The following is a 24,959-nucleotide window of genomic DNA, read 5'->3' on the forward strand; positions in this document are numbered from 1 at the left end:
TGTACGTTATAATCCTCACATTTTTGAACCAGGCTTGTTGCTTTAGTTTTAATGTATTTAAAGAAAATTATTGATTTATTGGGATGCTTTTTCCACCCAAAGTGTTGGTATGTGACGTCCTGGGAATTAGACTCAGCAATCCTGGTGCATTCATGAACAGGTCGCACAAATCCCACCACTGAGTTTAAAAGACTTTGAACTATATCAATAAAGCATGAGGTTCAGTATAGCTTTGCACAGCAGAGGGATACAAAAGTCTGTACTTTGACTTGAGTAAAGAATCCATGTACTTTTGCCACCTGTGATTATTATCAAAAATTATCAAAAATCTACTTCTTCATATTACGTTGCAGTGTGGCAACGTAATATGAAGTCTGGCTTTAACAAGGTAAAATTAATATAGTGTAACGGCCTTAATTTAGATTGAGCCCGTCAATGTACTAAATGAAAAAGAGAAGAACTGCCCATAAAATTTCACACTTGAACTGTACATCTTGCATAAATGTCTAGTGTGCCTATAATTTGGGCCAATCTCAAGATTTTAAACATTTTCTAAATTAGATGTGAAACATACTTCATGCCTGGAGACGGGAAAAAAATTGGGATTTGGAAATTTAGGTGATTGAAAGCGACAGCAAAGACTCAAGAGTCCGTATGAGCGGTTTCCCGTTGTGCTGGAGACGTTTTATTTCATTTAACTTTTTTAAGCAACAACCGGGCAAACTTAACAACTTAAGAGACAGGACGAATCAAACATCACAACACAGCAAAAAGAGACAGAAAAAGGATTAGACCGAGAAAGAAAGAGAAATTAAAGCACCTGTCTTTTCTATAAAGTCACCGAAAGGATTAGACCGAGAAAGAAAGAGAAATTAAAGCACCTGTCTTTTCTATAAAGTCACCGAATAATAAATCTGATGCATGTTCATACAACAGTATGCACATTCTAACTGTGTACTACCAGGAGAATAGCACAAGGCGGTTGCTCTGCAACACAAACCTTTTCTCAAAGCCCTGCCACACTTTATCTCACCTACTTTGCTACAATCAGGAAATTCCCATTTAATATTTCAGCACCAGAACAATTAGGCTAATCTAAAAGTCTGATTAAACTATGAATCCGCTGAATAATTAAAGTGCTTTCAGTCGATTCGGAGGGTTTAGAGGGGGCTTCCCAGGAACAGGATTTACTCTGCTCCATGATTCCAGTGGGCCCCAAAGGCCTTGTACAGTATGTAAGGGGTAAACATTAAAATATTCATGTATCAATTAAATCTGTAGAAATTAATCTAATAAATATAACCTGACAAAGCTATTATGGGCTCTTAAACATGAGAAGTTATTATGAGGATAAATCCTGCAGGGCTTTGGTGGCAATGCTGATTTCACAAGTTTGTTCTGACTGATATAAATCTGAATTGCTGGACTGGAGAACTAGTTCCTCTAACTATTTAGATCAAGTGCCTTGTGGTGCAATTTAGCCCTAGCCTAAAAAACACAATTAAGGTATTGAGCAAACGTGCTGCTTCAGTCTGAGTGTGTCACTTACTAGAGTACAGAGATGTGCCGGCGAGTATCAGGGCTCACTCACTGTGTAAAGCGGGTCATGTTTTGATTAGCACAATTACCTGTGAGTGCCCTTTTAATGGACCTTGTGACACCTTAATTTATCAGGAGCATCACCAGAGATGACTCTGAAGTGCTAATGATGGCACCGTCAAATCAAAATGTCAGCCCAGATGTTTTAGGCGTTGTAGTAGTAGAAGTATGGAACTATTTGACCACTTGTGTTTACTTAAGATGAAATACAGCATTTTGGGGGGAAAACTAGAATATGAATCGATTACAAAACACATATTAACACACACATAACACAGGACAAATTGTGCTTGTGATATTCTATAGCTAGTCTTGCAATGCCTTCGATAGATAGATAGATAGATAGATAGATAGATAGATAGATAGATAGATAGATAGATAGATAGATAGATAGATAGATAGATAGATAGATAGATAGATAGATAGATAGATAGATGGATGGATGCTCTGCATACACTGCAGTCCTGCCTCTAAGGTAACTGCTCTGAATGACCCTTCACATCTGGGGAAATGTGAGATAACTGTCTCAGAGATGAGATAAAAACCTTATTTTAAATTCATATAATTTTTCATCAAAGGCCAAAATTGCCCCTGTTATACTTAGGCATCGATCTAACCCTCAGGTGTCTATTAGGCGTTTACATTTTTACGGGCTTTTCTCTTCGATGTTTGAAAAATATATTTCTAATATGGAAAAAGCCCGTAAAAGTTCCCCGCCTGCCCTGGGACACAGCGTCCTGTCCGGGCTCTGAGGCAGCTTAATTGCTCCGGGGGCCCCCTCTGAACCCCAGATCCGTCTTTACAGCTTGCATTAGCATACATAATACTGCTCTGTGGACTCAAAGAGTCATGCCAATTGAAATGCAATCATTTTCACAGCAGAGCACTGCCATCACCACTTTAATTGAGTGTGAGAGAGCTCGCCTGTGTGTGTGTGTGTGTGTGTGTGTGTGTGTGTGTGTGTGTGTGTGTGTGTGTGTGTGTGTGCGTGCGTGCATGGCTCTGTGTCACGAGACAGTGGATAATTGCTTTTGCCATACAACACAGCAATATGTTGTTAATTCAATGATGGGACTTGATTGCTTTTGTCTAGTTGTTTCCCCTGGGCTGGTTCATGTGTTCATGATGTTTGTCAGAAAACACAATGTGCAGACGATAACTGTCGGCCCACGTCCCTTTAGACTTGCTGTGCTGTAGCTGTACCAGTCTCTGCACACACACACAAACACACACGCTCACAACAAAAATAATTTTAGCTGCATGCGGGGTCTATAAACTCTGCTCAATAAAGAGGAGATTTGCCCTTGATATAAATGTCCCACTGTTCAGGGACAACCCACTTCAATTATGTTATCATTATCTGTGGATTGCTTTTGTCAAACTTACAAACAGGGAAAACAGAGTCGTGGCTACATATTAGACTCTAAGATGCCCTGTTTGCTCTTTACATCTCTACAGTCCCTGAGTGCTGTTTTAGTTACAGTATAGCAACAGGATAGGAGCAAGCAGCGCTACAGATGTTCCCCTCATGAAAATACAAACCTGTCACATCATCGTCCTCAAGACCTTTGAGAGGTTGAAGGGTTGAGGCTGAGGGGTGCCATCTTTTTCCTGACCCCCAAACGATCACACACCTGGAGAAGCAATGAAGCGCTGAAAGAGTCATGTTCTTCTACTCCTCATGAGCTCTAAATACAATCCAGTCTGGCCTTCAAGGGATAAGCTACAGGGATGGCAACTTGACCAGGCCAGCCACAGGACGGCCCTCTCACTGAGGTTGCGATTACCAACACTGGTGCACCTCAAGGAACACCACTGGTGTCAATTCTCTTCACTCTCCCTCCACACCTCAGACTAAGGCTTTCACTTTGTCTCCTTCAGACGACACCTCCGCTGTTGGATGACAAGAAGTAGTACAGAGGATTGAAGGAGAGCTTTGTCACACGGTGCAACCTGAGGCTTAGTTTCAGCAAAGCCAAAAGACTGCTGGAGAACGCCCGGAGGAATATGAGGCCCCCCGTCCTTCAGTCATTCGAAGGTGGAAGTGGAGCACATGGACCACTACAGACACCCTTTCTATCCATATCAACAAAAGACTGGAGAGGCCTCAAAACGCCGATGCCCGCTCCAGAAAGGGAACGAGCAGACCATGCTAACCGAGATCCTTCAATGTGTGCAGCCAGCTCCTGGAGACATTTCCCCCAGTTCGTGGTAGCCAGTGCCTTCTCCTTTTTCTGTGTCATTCATTGTGCTGGGGTCTTGGCGTGACAGCTGGACAGGCCAAGCGGGCCCATCAAGCTGGTGAGGAAGGCCAGCTGTGGGATTGGGCTGGAAGTGAGGGAGTCTGGAGACAATGGCAGAGAGGAGGATGACGGACAAGATCAAACCACTCCAGATAAGCACATTTACGTTCTCAGTGACGAGCCGTGGCAGGTGGACAGCTTTTCTCAGATCATCCCACCCAGGTGCAACACAGAGCACTCCAGCTCTCCTTTGTACAACATACAGACTCAAGTGTCAACTACACCCGAGACACTCACAATACTCTCCATCTCCATCACTTCCCCTGCTGAACTGATCATATATCTCTCTATGTAGATATATTCTGCTATATATCATACTACACATATCATCTGTTCTATAATGCTCTATATTATGCTATATTATATGACTTACCTTTCACCGTATCTAATATCCCGTGCTATCTCAAAATATATCATCTGATACTATGTGATATTATGCAAATATGTCATGCAGACGTTTGCATCATATTCTATATTATATTTATATTACTTCCCTACTGTAATACACGTACAAAAAAATGTGCCATTACTGTTATCATAGACATGTTGACACTCCTAGTATTAATAAAAAAATTAAACTGTCGTTTTATCTTGTCATTTTTGGCCTCAAATGCTTTTGTGTTGTAGAATTTCTAATTTGAACTCCACTCTTATTTTAATTCTACATACGTGCTATTATTATTTATTTTTGTTGTTCCTTTATTTATCCTCAGTTATTGACATCCTTCTGCTTCTGCAACAGCTGAATATCTATGCGTCAGATCAGTAGACTTCAGGTCTATATTATTTCATACACAAAAACAGGGCTGAATATCTACACTGGTAAGAACTTCATTTTGACTACATGGCCTTTAACTTTAAACTTGACTGTGAATTTAAGCATTACCCTAACTTCTGACCTGATCATAATTACCAGAGCTCATACACACATGGGCACACACACACACACACACACACCAAATGTGCTGCTGATGGTCCAACACTGTCTCCTTTTGGCACAAATGTACGGCAACTCTCTGAAGGAGGGACTTACTGTAGCTGACCAATTAACATACCAGAACAGTAATTTCCATATTAAGTGGACAAAGCAAATAGCTCTCTAATGAAGATCAGTGTTAGTATGCTCGCCGGTTAATTTCTCTCAACGTCAGCAAAAGCCTGCAGGGACAAAATGATTGAATCAGGAGAAAGTGTATCAATTGCATTAGCTGCTAATTAGCCAAACAGTGAGAGAGGGCATCAATCTTGAAGCCTAGATGTAGACTCTCTGAGTCCAAAGCAAACTTGGCACCGCTTACCAAACATAATGGCTAAATGCTGTGGACTTAAGAGGAACTTGGGGTGCAGAGAGGTTAATCTGTGGATAAAGACTCACTTCTTTCACACTCTTTATTTTATCACTGCAGCTCCCCAGAATGTGTTTGTGTTACTGACAGCAAGGTTGTGGTACTGTATTTTAAAAATAAACATATTTTTATAGTTAGAATCTAAAATAACATTACCAAGGAACTGCTGTTTTTAATCATTCAACATGATTGCTGATGTTATTTATATTATTGAATGGACATCAGCAGCTCAAAGGCAGTATAATAGTTGATTACTTCACGCATTAAACATACAACTGTCTGCAATATACCTTTATTACTGTGTACAGTAATACCACAAACATAACCGTTTTCATGCAGATGACTAAATCTCCAGTGAATCGAGAGGGGCTTGCATGCATAGAAAACACAGATGTGGATCAGTCTTGTAGGTGAAGGTAAAACAGTATCTGGACTGACTCCAATTATTGCAAATTTCAACAATAAGCTGAAGACTGGGGTCGCAGCTTCACAAAAACCAGGCCAGCAAAGCAGACATTAGTGTGAGAGCCTGGTCCACTTGTCTGTGGTGGAGCACTGACACTCTGTGGCTGACTGGGGTAACAACACATTGACTTGATGTGGAAGACACTACTTTCACCAGCCTCAGAGCAAAGCAGAACTCAAATGAATTTCGTTAATTCATTAAACTTAACCGAATGCCGGTTTTGGACCAAATGAAATCAAACCATGGTCCTTTTTCAAAAATCAACGCTGCTTGAGGGTAATTGAGTTCACGTTTTCAAAATACACAGTAAGTACAGTCAGCATTTTTTGTTTGTTAGTTTGTTTTTAAATTCTATTTTAAATCTGTTTAATTGTGTTATGATGATTGATTAATCTGATATGCATTTCTTGTCACTTCAGATTGTCACAACATCTACAGTGTCTCCTTGCAACCTCTAGAGGGCACCAAAGCCTAACAACTGTAAATCTGAAAGCCCTCACTCATTGACTTCGAGATGTTTGTATCTGAGCACATAAAAATATACCAGACTCCTTGTGTTGTGTTTTAAATGACTGTGTTGTAGGTTATAGCTTTATTTATCAGAACCTTACTGACTGATTATAACATTAATAATAATCACAATGAATAATCATCATGATGACTTTTTAACATGTTTTTGGATATAATAATAATAATAATAACAATAATAATAATAATAATAATAATAATAATAATATTATTATTATTATTATTATTATTATTATTATTATAGTAAATATAATTATGATAATCATGTTATACATTATAGGTCCCATATTATATTTCACACCGCTGTCAACAACAATGTATTCGATACGTATTGCCCCAAACCCATCCGTGGTCCTGAGCTTCAGCTGTCTAAAAGTCGCTCTACAGAGCGCTATTCAGAGCAGTCTGTTTGTGTGCCTGCACCTTTAAATGCTAATGAGCTCCGTCTGTCAACGCCTACTTGGAGAGCCCTTCTTGCTACGTCACTCTCAGGGAGAGGATGCCACTTGCGTTAGCAGTTAGCATGCGCTAATATTTACAGTGGATGTATATTTAAATGTATAGCTATGGCTCGCGGAGATGCTTTCGTTCAACCAAACCAGTTTGGCCCAGAAGGAGAGGCTCCTGAAGAAGTACAGACTCTGAGGCTGCAGCAGGACGTTTCAGAATGGTCAGTGTGCCTGAATAATTTTAGTTTGTTTGTATGTGTTGTTACAGTTGCTGCCATGTAGCTAATGGCTAACAGCTAGCGAAAGCTGTGTTTGTCTCCAAACTCTTGGACACTGTTAGCATCGTCTCTGTCTCCAGTCTGCACATGTTTCCAAACTTTTTACTGTGACAACCAAACTCCCTCGTAATATTATTAACATTAACACATTATTAACACTCGCTTCAAACGCCATTGCATAGCGGACCGAAGCGGAGCTAACTAGTAAGCCAGTTTCCAGCTGACTTCACCATACTGGTAGGCAACTATAAATACTGTCAAACAGCGGCGACACTTTTCGGTGGCTTGGATGTAGTTGCTGGGTCCAGCATGGTTGGGACTGATCCTTTTAGGAGCGTCAGTGTCGAGGCAAAGCCAGCTTTTTACTGACCCTCATTACTGAGGCAGTCTGATGTGAAGTGGTTAGCAGACACATACAAGCTAAGACGAACCGCAGCCGACACGTTGTCTTAAAATATGAAACGCAACCACTGTATCTTCTGTTGTTCTGTAGCTGTGACAGAATATAGGCACTTATGTTGATTTTTACAACCAACAACAGAGCTGTTTGCGTGTCTAGCTTTGAGCGACGACATTGTGAAACTCTGCTGTCCCACTGCAGGACATCCCGAACTTCACCTCGGGGATGAGCGCCCTCCTGTCTGATATTTCCTATCACCAGGCAGAGGAGGTCGGCCTATGATAAAGACTCCTTTCCTTATGTAACAGAAGGAGCAGATTCTGAACAGCCTGTAGGAGCACCGTGTTACCAGTGGGTGGGCTGCAGAGACCATGCAGGTGTTTCGGATTAACGCGGGGCTATGTTAACTGGCGACCGTCAGCCGAATGCGTCTGTGGTCACCGTAGCTACAACAGATGTTGAAAACGGAAAGAGAAGACGTAGCTGTCCTCAAATCTGCCTCTTTGTTCAGGTTTTCTCTGGTCAAAACATACCTGATACGTGTTCGGTCTGCTGTTTGATTAAACGTGTCTGACCCTCAGTCGCTGTATCAAAGTTGCTGGTTGTTACGGAGGACGTTGTAAACAGGAAAATGGAGCGTTGCTCTTCCTGTAAATGTGTCTATCTCTAATAAACCTTTATTAAAAACACGTACTCGTGACTTCTCCCTGTAAACATGCATCACACAAGGGAACTATAAACCTTGTAAATAAAATAAAAGTTAAAAAAAAAAAAAAAGAAGGAAAAAAAAAATAATTACGGGACTTGAACTCACATTCACTGAGGGGCAAAAACACAAGCGCAGTAGCCGAACCACTCTGCCAATCAAATCGCTCAGGTGATTGTCGGTATGACCTATTTCTCTCTTCACAGCGGACACACAGACACCTCTGGGTCGCAGAAGAAGGCCAGATCACTTGTGACCGCAGTGTCTGTTCACCGTGTCTGTACGGTGATGATTTATAACACAAATAGGCATAACCTTTATGAAATGCACTTACTCGTCTTTACTGTCTATTTAAGTAAATATTCCTCACACAGAAGAACAATGGAACCCTTTTAAACGAAACAAAAAAATAAATAAATAAAACATGGGACTTGAACTTAGACTCAGTGAGGGAAAAAAAACATTACAACTAACCCACTACACCAGACTAACTACAGTTTTACTTACAGCATATCCTTTTAGCATAAGCACAGACACCTTTTGGACACAGAAGGTGGCAGGACAGCTTGTGACCACAGTGTCTATGCACCAAAAACATGATCAATGTATGTTCTTATCTGTAAGATTATGTTATAGGCCACTTTAACTGTGTAGGAATAACACTTGCTGCCCAAAAGATGCAACAACTGGACAATGCAAAATTTTTATGAAAATTGTCCTCCTCTTTATCTGCTCAAAATATAGACTCAGTTATTTTCCATCATTCAAGCATTTTATTTCATTTTACTTCATTATAGAAGGTTTTTACCAAGAATTATTTTGTAGAATCTTATTTGTGTCATAAATCATCACCGTACAGACACGGTGAACAGACGCTGCGGTCACAAGTTGATCTGGCCTTCTTCTGCGACCCAGAGGTGTCTGTGTGTCAGACACGTGTCAGACACGTTGCTCTTCATAGATATGTACTTTATATGACCCCACTTCAAAAAACACGAACTATCCCTTTAATGTAAAATCAGCACTTTTGTCATTAGGTTCCCTCTATTGTCTGCAGATTTTTTCAATCGCTAAAAATATCATGTTAAAATATGACTTTCTAATGTGAAAGTCACCCGTCTGAATAGTACTTAAGTAAATGGCTTAAGGTATCTAATATTAAACTTACTCCAGTAAGTAAGTAATGTTATGGTGATGAATGTACTAAAGTATCAAAAGTAAATGTATTATCTATCTGGCTAATTATCACTTGCCATATCCAGCATAGTGGGACTGTGCTGACGACACAAGTCCATGCAAGGAAGCCAACAGAGATCAGCCAAGGGCCATTTAACCAAATATTAGAAGTACCCTATGTATATTTTTGATCTATTGAGATTTGGTCACATTGAATATAAAGGCTTTTTGTGACACTGTAGTTTGCGTTCCTCTAATTACATCACTGAAAAAATGAGAGCTCTAGAAATCATTGGAACTGAAGACTGCATTGATATACGTTTTATTTATAAGTTTATATAAACATTTGACTGCAACTGTAGAATGTCTTTTTTTGCCTCAGAGCAAAAGCCACAATCCAAACAGACTCTTTCAACATGAGGAAGAATATTTATTTTATATCAAACAGAAATCTTTTCAAAGATTGTTTTATCTTTGGTAGATTTAATCCATACATGATGGGGGTGAGCATGGGTTGGTAAATGAGGAGACACAGTGTAAAGAAACTTCGTTCTCTATCTGACATAAGAGCCACATCCGAAGTTAAATCAGTAGAGTAAAAGATGAAGCCGATAAACAAGCCCGAAACTGAGACAATCTGAGGTGTGCAGGTGGTGACAGCTTTTTGTCTGCTCTCTTCAGAGGTGTTCAGACAAACGACCAAAATCTTCATGTATGAGACTAAAATGAGACTAAATGGCATAACAATAGTTGAAAAGGAAAAAAGTAGGTCAGATAGCTTGTGGAATACTGAAACTGAACATGCAAGTTTAACTATCAAGTGGTGGTCACAAAACAATTTGTCAAAGATATTTCCACAAAATTTCAAACGAATGGCAAAAGAAAATGAGAACATATTATTAACAAATGAATACATCCATACAACAACAGTGATCTTACATACTCTCCTTGTGTTCATTATGACATTGTAGTGTAAAGGACAACAGATAGCGACATATCTGTCATAGGCCATGGCTGCTAAACTACAAAACTCAATAGAGGCAGATGTGGAAAGACAACACATTTGCAGAAAACACCATGGCAGGGTCACTTCATGGGTTTCTGAAAACATCTGTGACATCACAAGAGGATACACTAAGGTGGTGGCAAAACTTTCATTCGCAAGCAAATTACACAGTAAAATATACATCGGCTCATGTAACTTTTTGTCCAAAAATATGACCACGATAAGAGCTATATTATTGACACATATGGAGAGGTACCATAACAGCATTATGCAGAAATACAGGTATTTTAATTCTCCAATATTACCATAGGCTGCCAACACAAAAGATAAAACCTCAGTTGAGTTCTCCATATCTTCCTTGTATAATGTGGGTGCCATACAGTGAGATTAGCAACAAAATTAACTCACTAATAGTGTTGTTTACATTACATTGTAGTCTCTTGTATATTGTAACCCTAACCCTTTTGAATAATGCCTCAGTCAAAGATTAACCCTGCATTTAAGTTCTCTCATTAATCTTGATGTTAGGCATCACATTCACATGCTTTTCTTGGTTGTTTGTCCAGTGTACAGAAATAAAGAATCACAAAGAAATCTCATCAGTTTGAATTGTAGTTTCATAATATTGTCGCACTTTCTCTAAAATTATGTTTCCAACAATGGAACTAAATGTCTTGTTACTGATCCTGCAGAGCAGAGTGCAACACCACCACTGTCTATTCCACCTCTCTGGTAAAAATAAGCGAAGTTAAAATGGATTGTGGTCATTAAAAATTACAACATCACTCAGTTGGTCATTGGATTATGATGAGAGCTTAAACGCTTAAAATGGTTAAAAGATATCTTAGAAATACCTGTTTGAATCTGATTTGTAATTTGATAAATGTCTCTTTAGTCACCTGCATTGTAAACTTAGGCATAAGTAGACAAAGAACAACATTAAGCACACAGTATGTGAACATAAATGAAAATGACCATTTTACACACGTGATACGAGACTGCTGGTGTCTTATAGATATGAAGGTCTCCAGGTGGATGCTGCTGCCCTCCCAACTGAACAAGACAAACGCCTCCACTGAACTTTATACAGTTCTTGTTCGACGAGTTGAATCAGGGTGCCCTCGAGGGCCAAGCTGCTAATACAACCTTGAACGTTTTCCTATTTCCTTTCATCATAGAATAAAAATGCATCTCTGTGCGATTCACAGGGAAATACATTTTGATTCATATCACACCAACAGAAATTTCCCTCCTTGTCAACTTTAATAACAAGTTTAAGTGAATGTTTCTACAGTTTTGATAACTGCATCACTTCATTAGTAGCAAGAGTGAAGGTTTGCACATGGATGGTAAATAAATGTCCTTGGCATGTACACTCATCCTAAGACAGCACAACAAAGGAGCTCATGTGTATGGGGCGCTGAAGTTGTGCATGATAAAATAAACAGCAACATTTCTCCACATTTAGCAACAAACCACATCTAAATCGAATATGTTTAGCTAATATGGAAATTCACACTGCCTGTCATCGGAAGTACCACAACAAAAGCTCAATGTCACGATCTCACATGATCTGCGGCCCTCTTCTGGTAGTCAGACGGAGTGATTGCGCTGCACTGTTAGTCAAGTCTCCTCACAGTGCTCTCATGTTGCCTGCCAGCATGTCCAGTGATTTAGCACCGCCACAGCACTCGGTAAGTCTGTGGTGGATGCTGTAGCTGTCACAACAGTTGCTGTCATTGCAGACACATTGCTTAAATCAAAAGGGCCCTACCAATGTTTCCAGCGAAGTCACAGTGACATTTAGATTTAACATTTAGATCTACAATTTTTCATTTAGATTTGATATTGTCATTAAATTCTTACATAGAAGTAAACATCACAAAGTCTGCAAATATAGCTGTAAATCTCGTCAAAAGTAACATTAAAATATTCACGTTTTTTTAAACAAGGTTTGTGATAAATATGCCGACAAGTTGTTTATTTTAGCACGTGCAACTTAAAAATCGGCGCACATAGGAAAAAACGGCTATGTGGACACAACCTTGTGTTACTATTTAGCCCTTTCTGAGGCTATTGCATGGACTTCTTGCGGGCAAGGAGTAGGCTCTTGGGCCTCTACCAATGAGATCACCACACCTATAGGTTAGCTGCTCACCTCTTTAGTGACAAGTGTGCTCTGTTTTGTCAGGCTGATAAAGGCTTAGTGCTCAAACATATTTGTTTTTTCCCACAATAAAAACTATGCCCATAATAAAGACTGCAATTTTTTTCCTCTGAGAGTGGCGCAATTAGGATCCCGGGTTGTACCCATGTGAACACCAATCCTACGCACTTGGTAGTTTTTGAGCAGAATTGGCAGAATGCATGAATACAATGGAGATCAACTGTAGTGACTATCAGCTCTCACTCTATCCACACATATGATGTTGGATTTTTCCCATAGAGCAGAGATAACAATCTAAACAGACTCTTGCAACATGAAGAAGAATATTTATTTCATGTCAAACAGAAACGTTCTACTTTATCTGACACAAGCTGTATCAAACCTGGAATCAGTAGTGTAAAAATGAGGCAAGTAAACAAGCCTGAAACTGAGAGGCTTGCACGTGGTGACAGCTTTCTGCCTGCTTTCTTCAGAGGTGTTCAGACAAACAACCAAAATCTTCATGTAAGAGACTACAATGAGACACAAAGGCATGAAGCAGGTCACGTATTTTGTCATGTACAGAAACTGAACATGCAAGTTTAATCATTATTTCTCAATGACATTTCCACAAAAATTCAAATGAACAATGAGAGAAAATAAGAACATAGCTTTAATAAATGGATAGATCCATACAAGAACAGTGATAGTACCTACTCGTCTTTTGTTTCTTATGACATTGTAGTGTAAACCGTAATGATTGTCAGCTCCCACTCTATCCACACATATGATGTTGAATTTTTCCCACAGACCAGAAAAAACAATCTACACAGACTCTTGCAACATGAATAGAATATTTATTTTCTATCAAGCAGAAATCTTTTCAATGATTGTTTTATCTTTGGTAAGTTAAATCCATACATAATGGGGGTGAGCATAGGTTGGTAAATGAGGAGACACAGTGTAAAAAAACTACGTACTTTATCTGACACCAGAGTTGCATCAAACATGGAAATAATAAAATGAAAAATAAGGCCTATAAACAAGCCAGAAAGGGAGAAAATCTGAGGTGTGCAGGTGGTGACAGCTTTTTGCCAGCTTTCTTCAGAGGTGTTCTGACAAACGACCAAAATCTTTATGTAAGAGAATAAAATGAGACTAAATGGGATAACAATAGTCACAAAGGCATGAAGCAGATCAGATACTTTGTTGAGTACTGAAACTGAACATGCAAGTTTAATTATTAAGTAGTGGTCACAAAACAATTTGTCAGTGACATTTCCACAAAATTTCAAATCAATTATGTAAGAAAATGAGAACATACTATTGACAAATGAATACATCCATACAACAACAGTGATGGTACCTACTTGTCTTGTGTTCATTATGACATTGTAGTGTAAAGGACAACAGATAGCGACATATCTGTCATAGGCCATGGCTGCTAAACTACAAAACTCAATAGAAGCAGATGTGGAGAGACAACCCATCTGCATAAAACACCACAGCAGGGTCACTTCATGGGTGTCTGAAAACATCTGTGACATTACAAGGGGATAAATTACGGTGGTGACAAAAATTTCATTCATAAGCAAATTACATAGTAATATATACATCGGCTCATGTAACCTTTTGTCCAAAAATATGATCACGATAACAGCTGCGTTATTGACACATATGGAGAGGTACCATAACAGCATTATGCAGAAATACAGGTATTTTAATTCTCCAATATTACCATAGGCTGCCAGCACAAAAAACAAAACCTCAGTTGAGTTCTCCATTTCTGTTTTGTGTAAATGATCTGCAACACGGTGAGATTAGCAACAAAATGGACTCAGTAAAAGTCTTGTCCTTTATCCTTTTGAATAATGCCTCAGCCAACAATTAACCCTGCATATAAGTATTCTCTTAATCTTGGTGTTAGGCATCACATTCACATGCTTTTCTTGGTTGTTTGTCCAGAGTACAGAAATGAAGAATCACAAAGAAATTTCATCAGTTCGAATTATAGTTTCATAATTTTGTAAGAGTTGTTCTAAATTTATGTTTCCAACAGTGGAATTAAATGTCTCGATATTGTTCCTACAGAGCAGACTGCAACACCACAATTGTTTAAAACACCTCTCTGGTCAAAATGAACAACGTTCAATGAACTATAGTCAAGAATTATAACAGAATTTAGTTGGTTATTGGGTTATAATGAGAGCTTTCAAAATGATTTAAAAATATATTAAATAGTTTCCGTTAGAATCTGATTTCTTCTTTTCATCACATTTGATAATGTCTCTTCAGTCGCCTATAACAAAATATGAAAATGTAGGCATAAGTAGACGAACAACATTAATTAAACAGCATGTGAACATAGATGAAAATTACCTTTCTACACATGTTAGATGATTGCTGGTGTCTCTGAAGGCCTCCAGGTGGATGCTGCTGCCTTCTGAACTGAACAAGATGAACACCTCCACTGAACTTTATACAGTTCTTGTACAGTGAGTTGGGTCAGGGTGCCCTCGAGGGCCAAGCTGCTAATATGAGCTGGAAACTTTTCCCATTACCTTTTCATTATGAATTAAAATACATCATTAAACGTTTAAAATGCACATACATTTTTTAAACATGGTTTGATGCTAAATGTGGCGAAATGTTGCTGTTCATTTTAGTATGTACAACCATTTTCACAATCTGCACTCCATAGAATATAGACGCAGCCTTATGTTATTATTTAGGGCTTTCTGAGGTTATTGCATGGATTTGTTGGGTCTAAGGAGTGGGATCTTGGACCTCTATTGTTGTTAACAGCACACCTATAGGTTTTCTCCTCACCTATTTAGTGACATGTGTGCTCTACTTTGTCACACTGATAAAGGCTTACTGCTGAAACACGTTTCTTATTTTTCCCATAATAGAAGCTACGCTTAACACTACTGCATCCGATGCTTTGCATTGCACTTGCTGATGTATGGCTTGGATGCAGCTGCTTTGCCATGGAAACCCATTCCATGAAGGTCTACGCACTGTTCTTGAGCTAATCTGAAGGCCACATGAAGTTTGGAGGTCTGTAGCAATTGACTCTGCAGAAAGTTGGCGACCTCTGCACACTATGCGCCTCAGCATCCACTGACCGCGCTCGGCCATTTTACGTGGCCTACGACTTCATGGCTGAGTTGCTTTCATTCCCAAGTTGCTTCCACTTTGTTATAATACAACTGACAGTTGACTGTGGAATATTTAGGGAGAAATTTCATGACTGGACTTGTTGCACAGGTGGCATCCTATGACAATACCATGCTTGAATTTACTGAGCTCCTGAGAGCGACCCATTCTTTCCCAAATGTTTGTAGAAACAGTCTGCATGCCTAGGTCCTTACTTTTATACACCTGTGGCCATGGAAGTGATTGGAACACCTGATTTCAATTATTTGGATGGGTGAGTGAACACTTCTGGCAATATAGTGTATGTTGTCTTCTGGCAATATAGTGTATGTTGTCGTTAATGCTTGTTTTATCTTTGGTAGGTTAAATCCATACATAATGGGGGTGAACATAGGTTGGTAAATGAGGAGACAAAGTGTAAAGAAACTTCATACTTTATCGAAAAATGAGGCAGACAAACAAGTCTAAAAGTGAGACAGTCTGCAGGTGGTGACAGCTTTTTGCCTGCTCTCTTCAGAGGTGTTCAGACAAACAACCAAAATCTTCATCTAAGAGACTAAAATGAAACTAAATGGGATAAGAGTAGTTCCAAAGGCATGAAGCAGGTCAGATATTTTTTTTGTGTACTGAAACAGAACATGCAAGTTTAATAATTACCATTAAGTACAAAACAATTTGTTAATGACATTTCCACAAAAATTCAAATGAACAATGAGAGAAAATAAGAACATAGCTTTAATAAATGGATACATCCATTCAAGAACAGTGATAGTACCTACTCGTTTTTGTTTCTCATGACATTGTAGTGTAAGCTGTAATGACTGTCAGCTCCCACTCTATCCACACATATGATGTTGGATTTTTCCCACAGAGCAGAGATAACAATCTAAACAGACTCTTGCAGCATGAAGAAGAATATTTATTTTCTATCAAACAAAAACCTTTTCAATGATTGTTTTATCTTTGGTAGATTTAATCCATACAAAATCGGGGTGAGCATAGGTTGGTAAATAAGGAGAGACAGTGTAAAGAAACTTTTTACTTTATCTGACTGCAGAGTTGCATTAAACTTGGAAGTAACAAAATGAAAAATAAAGCCGATAAACAAGCCAGAAAGGGAGAAAATCTGAGGTGTGCAGGTGGTGACAGCTTTTTGCCAGCTTTCTTCAGAGGTGTTCAGACAAACAATCAAAATCTTCATGTAAGAGACTAAAATGAGACTAAATGGGATAACGATAGTCACAAAGGCATGAAGCAGATCAGATACTTTGTTGACTACTGAAACTGAACATGCAAGTTTAATTATCAAGTAGTGGTCACAAAACAATTTGTCAATGACATTTCCACAAAATTTCAAAAGAATTACGAAAGAAAATGAGAACATACTATTAACAAATGAATACATCCATATAACAACAGTGATGGTACCTACTCGTCTTGTGTTCATTATGACATTGTAGTGTAAAGGACAACAGATAGCGACATATCTGTCATAGGCCATGGCTGCTAAACTACAAAACTCAATGGAAGCACATGTGGTAAGACAATAAATCTGCAGAAAACACCACGGCAAGGTCACTTCATGGGTGTCTGAAAACATATGTGACATCACAAGAGGATACACTACTGTGCTTACAAAAATTTCATTTGCAAGCAAATTACACAGTAAAATGTACATCGGCTCATGTAACTTTTTGTCCAAAAATATGACCATGATAACAGCTGCGTTATTGACACATATGGAGAGGTACCATAACAGCATTATGCAGAAATACAGGTATTTTAATTCTCCAATATTACCATAGGCTGCCAGAACAAAAGACAAAACCTCAGTTGAGTTCTCCATTTCTTTCTTGTTTAATTTGGGTGCCACACAGTGAGATTTGCAAAAAAAAGCCACTAAGTTATATTGTTGTTTACATTTACATTACATACTTGAATAATGCCTCAGCCAAAGATTAACCCTCCACTGAAGTTTTTGTTTTCTTGGTTGTTTGTCCAGGGCACAGAAATAAAGAATCACAAAGAAATGTCATCAGTCTGAATAATTTCGTCACACTTTGTCTAAAATTGTTTTCTACAATGAAACTTAATGTCTTGTTACTGATCCTGCAGAGCAGACTGCAACACCACAGCAGCATACTCTACCTCTCTGGTCAAAATGAAAGAAGTTCAATGGGTTGTGGTGATTAAGAATGATAACATCACTTTGTTGGTTATTCGATTGTAATGAGAACTTTCAAAAGCCTTAGAAAATATATTAGAAAGTTCCCATTGGAATCTGATTACTTCTTTTCATGCTATTTGATAAATGTCCAGATTACAGAAATGAAGAATCACAACAAAATCTTATCAGCTTGAATTGTAGTGTCAGTTTGTCTAAAATTATGGTCCCAACAATCGAACTAAATGTCTTGACACTGATCCTGCAGAGCAGAGAGAAACACCACAACAGTATGCTCGACCTCCCTGGTCAGAATGACCAAATTTAAAATGAATTGTGGTCATTAAAAAGTATAACATCACATAGATGGTTATTGGATTATAATGAGAGCTTTTAAAAGGCTTAAAAGATATTTTGAAAATACTCGATGGACTCTGATTCACCATTTGATAAATGTCTTTTCAGTAGCCTGTAACAAAATGTCAAAATATAGGCATACATAGAAAAAGGACAACAATAAGCAAACAGTATGTCAATAAAAATGAAAATTACCTTTTTACACACATAATAAAAGATTGCTGGTGTCTCATATATATGAAGGCCTCTAGGAAGTTGCTGTTGCCTTCCCAACCTAACAACACAAACACCTCCACTCACCTTTATTCAGTTCTTGTATAACAAGTTGTGTCAGGATGCCCTTGAGGGCCAATCTGCTAATACAACCAAAAAAGTTTTCCTGTTTCCTTTGATCATAAAATGAAACATTAATAACTTAGGTTTGTATAATGAATCCATCTGTGGCAGGATCCTGTTTACATGTCACATAAAAGTGAATGTAGAGTCAAAAGTTTTGACGGCATAGCTTTTCTGATTTCCACACAATGAATGAACCAATACAGAGAAAAAAGTGATGTCTTCATTTTAAACAAAACAAAGGTTGCTGATGGTAGAAATCTGCACTCAATCCCTTTGCTTTCCAGACTATGTGATGGTTGTGTAAAGTGAATGTGTTTGCAGTTTTGATCACTGCGTCACTTCATTAGTAGCAAAAGTGAAGGTTTGTACATGGATGGTAAGGACGTGTCCCTAGAATGTCCACTCGTCCCAAGACTGGACAACATAGGAGCTCATGTGGAGGTTTGTGCATGAGGAAGTGCACATACAATTGCAAATGAAAATTAATAATCTTGCGACCCAATTTGCATGTGTAATGGGAGATGAATATGTTCTCCTCGTTTGGTCTGAACGCACCATCAGCTTTCAAGTGTCCCTGTGACTACACAATGATCGTTAGGTCAGCTGACAGTGGAGGAATGTCAGCTGACAGTCTGGAATCCTTAGTCTTATTTGTTCTTCAAGTTCTTTGCAAAAACTATTTAAAGGTGTCCAATTCCAGAGGAAGCAAATCACTCCCAGACTTGAATCTTCCAACCACAGTTTTTCACAGTGGGTTTGAAACTCTGTGGTGATATTCTCTCTCCTATTTGTTTCCTTACATTTGACCTTCTGTTACTGCCAGAAATCTCTTAACTTCACTTGATCAGTTAATAGGACAATTTTTCTGGTCATTTGATGTGAAATACTAATATATGTACTAAATATTTCTAATCCGCTTGATGTATTGATCCTCTGATGGTGAGGTCACTTCAGGTCTGCCAAAGTCCAAAATAGACAGACTTGCTTGTCTGATGTTGGTATATTTGTTATTTTATGTTTGTGGTGATATGATTTTGTAGGGTGGTTGGAAGTGTGCATAGTGTTGAAGTGCTACTTTAGTGTTTAGACTTTGCTGACAGATACGGCCTGCATTCTTGTTGGTTCAACATTGGTGCAGTCTGGTAAAATAAAGCAAAAGTGATCAGTCCAGTTAGATTTGAACTGATGCTGTTCCAGGACGGCCTTGTGCTTCTTTGCTGAGGACATGTTGTTCTTGGTTGGTTGATCATATGAAACCTACTGATGATCATTCACTCTGATGAAAAGTGACCAGCTAGCTGGTCAGTGGTGCTTTATGAGGCAGAGTCAAGGATGTAGCAAACAAAATAGCAAGGGTCAAGCATACAGTCTGGAATGAGCTCAAAATAATGCAGACAGGCTTTATTTCACTTTATGACAAGTGAAACGTGTCACAGAGTTGGAGCTAGTTGAGGCTGGCTGTCCTGCAAGCTGGTCCTTTTCAAAATGGCCCTCTAAAGTAAATGGATTTATTCATATAGCATTTTTCTCTCCCCCTTTTTCTCTCCCATTTGACTTCCTCTCTTCAGCACCTTGCCAGCGCTTTTCTACCAGAGAAAACTGTTATATGGACACACCCCTATGTTATTATTAAGACTTTCTGAGGCTATTGCATGGATTTGTTGGGGATAAGGAGTGGGTTCTTGGGTCCCTACCGATGTTAACACCACACCTACGGGTTAGCTCCTTGCCTATTTGATGACATGTGAGCTCCATATTTTCACGCTGATGAAGGCTCAGTGCTGAAACACATTTGTTTTTTGCCCATAGTGAAAACTACGATTTTTTTTTTTTTTTCCTCTGTGGCGCAGTCTGGATGTGGGTTGTACTGATGTTGACACCAATCCTACGCACTTAGTTTTTGAGCAGAATTGGCAGAAATGCATGAATACAATGGAGATAAACTGTAAAGACTGTCAGCTGACACTGTACCACACATATGATGTTGGATTTTTCCCACAGAGAAAAGATCACGATCTAAACATACTCTCGCAACATGAAAAAGAATATTTATTTTCTATCAAACAGAAATCTTTTCAATGATTGCTTTATCTTTGGTAAATTAAATCCATACATAATGGGGGTGAGCATGGGTTGGTAAATGAGAAGAGACAGTGTAAAGAAACTCCTCTCTCTATCTGATATAAGAGCCGCATCCGAACTGAAATCAGTAGAGTAAACAATGAGGCCGATGAACAAGCCTGAAAGTGAGACAATCTGAGGTGTGCAGGTGGTGACAGCTTTTTGCCTACTTTCTTCAGAGGTGTTCAGACAAACAGCCAAAATCTTCATGTAAGAGACTAAAATGAGACTAAATGGGATAACAATAGTCACAAAGGCATGAAGCAGGTCAGATAGTTTGTTGAGTGCTGAAACTGAACATGCAAGCTTAATTATTATTATTAAGTGGTGGTCACAAAACAATTTGTCAATGACATTTCCACAAAATTTCAAATGAACGATCAGAGAAAATGAGAACATAGTGTTAATAAATGGATACATCCATACAACAACAGTGATCGAACAAACTCGTCTTGTGTTCATTATGACATTGTAGTGTAAAGGACAACAGATAGCGACATATCTGTCATAGGCCATGGCTGCTAAACTACAAAACTCAATGGAGGCAGATGTGGAAAGACAACACATCTGCATAAAACACCAGGGCAGGGTCACTTCATGGGTGTCTGAAAACATCTGTGACATCATAAGAGGATACACTAAGGTGGTGGCAAAAATTTCATTTGCAAGCAAATTACACAGTAAAATATACATCGGCTCATGTAACCTTTTGTCCAAAAATATGACCATGATAACAACTGTGTTATTGACACATATGGAGAGGTACCATAACAGTATCATGCTGAAATACAGGTATTTTAATTCTCCAATATTACCATAGGCTGCCAGCACAAAAGACAAAACCTCAGTTGAGTTCTCCATTTCTGTCGTGTGTAACGTGGGTGCCACACGGTGAGATCAGCAACAAAACTGACACAGTAATATTCTTGTCTTTTATCTTTTTAAATAATGCCTCAGTCAAAGATTAACCCTGCATTTAAATGTTCCATTAATCTTGGAGTTAGGCATCACATTCACATGCTTTTCTTTGTTGTTTGTACAGTCCACAGAAATATAGAATCACAAAGAAATCCCATCAGTTTGAATTGTAGTTTCATAATTTTGTTAGTTTGTTTAAAATTAGACAAGTTAAAATGGATTGCTGTCCTTAAAAAATATAACATCACTAGTTGGTTATTATGATTATGAGAGCTTTCAAAAGGCTTAAAATGCTTAAATATATTTTAGAAATGCATGTTTGAATCTGATTCATTCACCTGCAGCAAAATGTACACATTAGTAGACAAAGCACAACATTAAGCAAACAATATGTGAACACAATTGAAAATTATCATTTTACACACATGATACCAGATTACTGGTGTCTCATAGATATGAAGGTCTCCAGCTGGATGCTGCTGCCCTCCCAACTGAGCAAGACAAACACCTCCACTGAACTTTATACAGTTCTTGTACAACGAGTTGGGTCAGGTTGCCCTCAAGGGCCAAGCTGCTAATACAAGCCAGAAAATGTTCCTATTTCCTTTCATCATAAAATAAAAATACATCTCCCTGTAATTAACACAGGGAAATAGATTTTCATTCATATCACACCAACAGAAATTTCCCTCCTTGTCAAATTTAATAACAAAGTCAAGTGAATGTTTTTGCAGTTTTGATCACTGTATCACTTCATTAGTAGCAAGAGTGAAGGTTTGTACATGGATGGTAAATACATGAAAAAAAGCTAACTGATGCCATCTCGTGCGATCCGTGGTGCTGTTCGGGTAGTCAGATGGAGTGATTGCGCTGCACTGTTAGTCAAGTCTCCTCACAGTGATCTCATGTTGCCTGCCAGCATGTCCAGCGATTTAGCACCGCCACAGCACTCGGTAAGTCTGTGGTGGATGCTGTAGCTGTCACTGTAACAGTCACTGTCATTGCAGACACATTGCTGAAATCAAAAAGGCCCTACCAATGTTTCCAGCGAAGTCACAGTGACATTTACATTTAACATTTAGATCTAAATTTTTTATTTAGATTTGATATTGATACTGTATTCTTACATTTTTACATAAGTTCACAAATATTGCTGTAAATCTGGTCAAAAGTAACATAAAGATTCACATGTTTTTTAAACAAGGTTTGTTGGTAAATGTGGCGAAAAGTTGCTGGTTATTTTTGCATGCACAGCTTGAAGATCAGCTCACATAATAAACAGCTATATGGACACAATGTTATGTTATTATTATAGCACTTTCTGAGGCTATTGCATAGATTTGTTGGGCTCTTGGGCCTCTACCAATGTTAACAGCACACCTACAGGTTAGCTCCTCACCTCTTTAGTGACAAGTGTGCTCTATTGTGTCACACTGATAAAGGCTTAGTGCTCAAACGTGTTTGTTTTCTGCCCATAATAAAAACTAAGATTTTTTTCCTCTGAGAGTGGAGCAGTTAGGACGTGGGTTGTACCCATGTTGACACCAATGCAACGCCCTTGGTAGTTTTTGAGCAGAATTGGCAGAAATGCATCAGTACAATGCAATTATTACAGTGATAAAATATAATCACTATCAGCTCTCACTCTATCCACACGTATGATGTTGAATTTTTCCCACAGAGCAAAGATGATAATAATAATAATAATAAACAGACTCTTGCAACATGAAGAAGAAGATTTATATTCTATCAAACAGAAATCTTTTCAATGATCGTTTTATCTTTGGTAGATTTAATCCATACAAAATTGGGGTGAGCATAGGTTGGTAGATGAGAAAACACAGTGACAAGAAAATGCTTACTTTATCTGACAACAGAGCCGTATTAAACTTGGGATTAATAAAGTGAAAAATGAAGCCGAAAAACAAGCCTGAAACTGAGAAAATCTGAGGTGTGCAGGTGGCGACAGCTTTTTGCCTACTTTCTTCAGAGGTGTTAAGACAAACAGCCAGAATCTTTATGTAAGAGACTAAAATGAGACTAAATGGGATAACAATAGTCACAAAGGTATGAAGCAGGTCAGATATTTTGTTGAGTACTGAAACTGAACATGCAAGTTTAATTATTATGTAGTGGTCACAAAACAATTTGTCAATGACATTTCCACAAAATTTCAAACTAATGACGAAAGAAAATGAGAACATACTATTAACAAATGAATACATCCATACAATAACAGTGATGGTACCTACTCGTCTTGTGTTCATTATGACATTATAGTGTAAAGGGCGACAGATAGCGACATATCTGTCATAGGCCATGGCTGCTAAACTACAAAATTCAGCAGAACCACATGTTGAGAGACAACACATCTGCAGAAAACACCAGGGCAGGGTCACTTCATGGGTGTCTGAAAACATCTGCAACATTATAAGAGGATACACAATTGTGGTGGCAAAAATTTCATTCGCAAGCAAATTACACAGTAAAATATACATCGGCTCATGTAACGTATTGTCCAAAGATATGACCGTGATAACAGCTGCGTTATTGACACATATGGAGAGGTACCATAACAGCATTATGCAGAAATACAAGTATTTTAATTCTCCAATACTACCATAGGCTGCCAGAACAAAAGAAAAAACCTCAGTTGAGTTCTCCATTTCTATCTTGTGTAATGTGGGTGCAACACAGTGAGCAACAAAACTGACTCAGTAATATCCTTGTATTTTATCCTTTTGAATAATGCCTCAGTTAAAGTTTAACCCTCCATTTAACTTTACTGTTTATCTTTGAGTTAGGCATCAGATTCACATGTTTTTCTTGACTTTTTGTCCAGAGCACAGAAATAAAGAACCACAAAAAAATCTCATCAGTTTGAATTGTAGTTCCATAATTTTGTTAGTTTGTCTAAAATTATGTTTCCAACAATGGAACTAAATGTCTCGTTACTGATCCTGCAGAGCAGACTGCAACACCACAACAGTATACTCCGCCTCTCTGGTAAAAATGAACAAACTTAAAATGGACTGTGGTCATTAAAAATTATAACATCACTTAGTTGGTTATTGGACTAAAATGACAGCATAAATGCTTCATATGCTTAAAAGATATATTAGAAATACCCGGTTGATTCGTCATTAAATAAATGATTATCCCATTTGATAAATGTCTCTTCAGTGAACTGTAACAAAATGTATGCATAAGAAGACAAAGAACAGCATTAGGCAAGCAGTATGTGAACATAAATGTATATTACCTTTTCACACACATGTTACAAGAATGCTGGTGTCTCAAAGATATGAAGGTCTCCAGCTGGATGCTGCTGCCCTCCCAACTGAACAAGACAAATACCTCCACTGAACTTTATACAGTTCTTGTACAACGAGTTGGGTCAGGTTGCCCTCGAGGGCTAAGCTGCTAATACAAGCCAGAAAATGTTCCTATTTCCTTTCATCATAAAATAAAAATACATCTCCCTGTAATTAACACAGG

At 38.4% G+C, this 24,959-nt stretch overlaps 5 protein-coding genes across 5 annotated transcripts; all 5 read right to left on the minus strand.

Annotated features, from left to right (window-relative positions):
- Positions 1-9,681: 9,681 nt before the first annotated feature.
- Positions 9,682-10,608, minus strand: LOC119026169 (olfactory receptor 11A1-like). Its single transcript, XM_037110330.1, has one exon. It carries the CDS (start codon positions 10,606-10,608, stop codon positions 9,682-9,684), a length of 927 nt encoding a protein of 308 aa, XP_036966225.1.
- Positions 10,609-13,260: 2,652 nt separating this feature from the next.
- On the minus strand, positions 13,261-14,187 carry LOC119026204 (olfactory receptor 11A1-like). The gene has a single exon (XM_037110387.1). It carries the CDS (start codon positions 14,185-14,187, stop codon positions 13,261-13,263), a length of 927 nt encoding a protein of 308 aa, XP_036966282.1.
- A 2,294-nt stretch (positions 14,188-16,481) lies between these two features.
- On the minus strand, positions 16,482-17,408 carry LOC119026079 (olfactory receptor 11A1-like). Its single transcript, XM_037110178.1, has one exon. It carries the CDS (start codon positions 17,406-17,408, stop codon positions 16,482-16,484), a length of 927 nt encoding a protein of 308 aa, XP_036966073.1.
- A 3,063-nt stretch (positions 17,409-20,471) lies between these two features.
- LOC119026424 (olfactory receptor 11A1-like) lies at positions 20,472-21,421 on the minus strand. Its single transcript, XM_037110807.1, has one exon. The coding sequence runs from the start codon at positions 21,402-21,404 to the stop codon at positions 20,472-20,474; it is 933 nt and encodes a 310-aa protein (XP_036966702.1). The 5' UTR covers positions 21,405-21,421.
- A 1,754-nt stretch (positions 21,422-23,175) lies between these two features.
- Positions 23,176-24,847, minus strand: LOC119026425 (olfactory receptor 2K2-like). The gene is made up of 2 exons (XM_037110808.1): positions 24,724-24,847; positions 23,176-23,881 (listed from the first exon to the last, which is right to left on the minus strand). Exon 2 carries the CDS (start codon positions 23,879-23,881, stop codon positions 23,201-23,203), a length of 681 nt encoding a protein of 226 aa, XP_036966703.1. The 5' UTR covers positions 24,724-24,847; the 3' UTR covers positions 23,176-23,200.
- Positions 24,848-24,959: the final 112 nt, after the last annotated feature.

This window comes from Acanthopagrus latus, chromosome 9 (assembly GCF_904848185.1).
Source record: "Acanthopagrus latus isolate v.2019 chromosome 9, fAcaLat1.1, whole genome shotgun sequence".
NCBI lineage: Eukaryota > Metazoa > Chordata > Actinopteri > Spariformes > Sparidae > Acanthopagrus > Acanthopagrus latus.

Excerpts from the sequence above, each read along its gene's own strand:
- LOC119026169 (XM_037110330.1), bottom strand. The coding sequence starts at position 10,608 with ATGGAGAACTCAACTGAGGTTTTATCTTTTGTGTTGGCAGCCTATGGT.
- LOC119026204 (XM_037110387.1), bottom strand. The coding sequence starts at position 14,187 with ATGGAGAACTCAACTGAGGTTTTGTTTTTTGTGCTGGCAGCCTATGGT.
- LOC119026079 (XM_037110178.1), bottom strand. The coding sequence starts at position 17,408 with ATGGAGAACTCAACTGAGGTTTTGTCTTTTGTTCTGGCAGCCTATGGT.
- LOC119026424 (XM_037110807.1), bottom strand. The coding sequence starts at position 21,404 with ATGGAGAACTCAACTGAGGTTTTGTCTTTTGTGCTGGCAGCCTATGGT.
- LOC119026425 (XM_037110808.1), bottom strand. The coding sequence starts at position 23,881 with ATGTTTTCAGACACCCATGAAGTGACCCTGCCCTGGTGTTTTCTGCAG.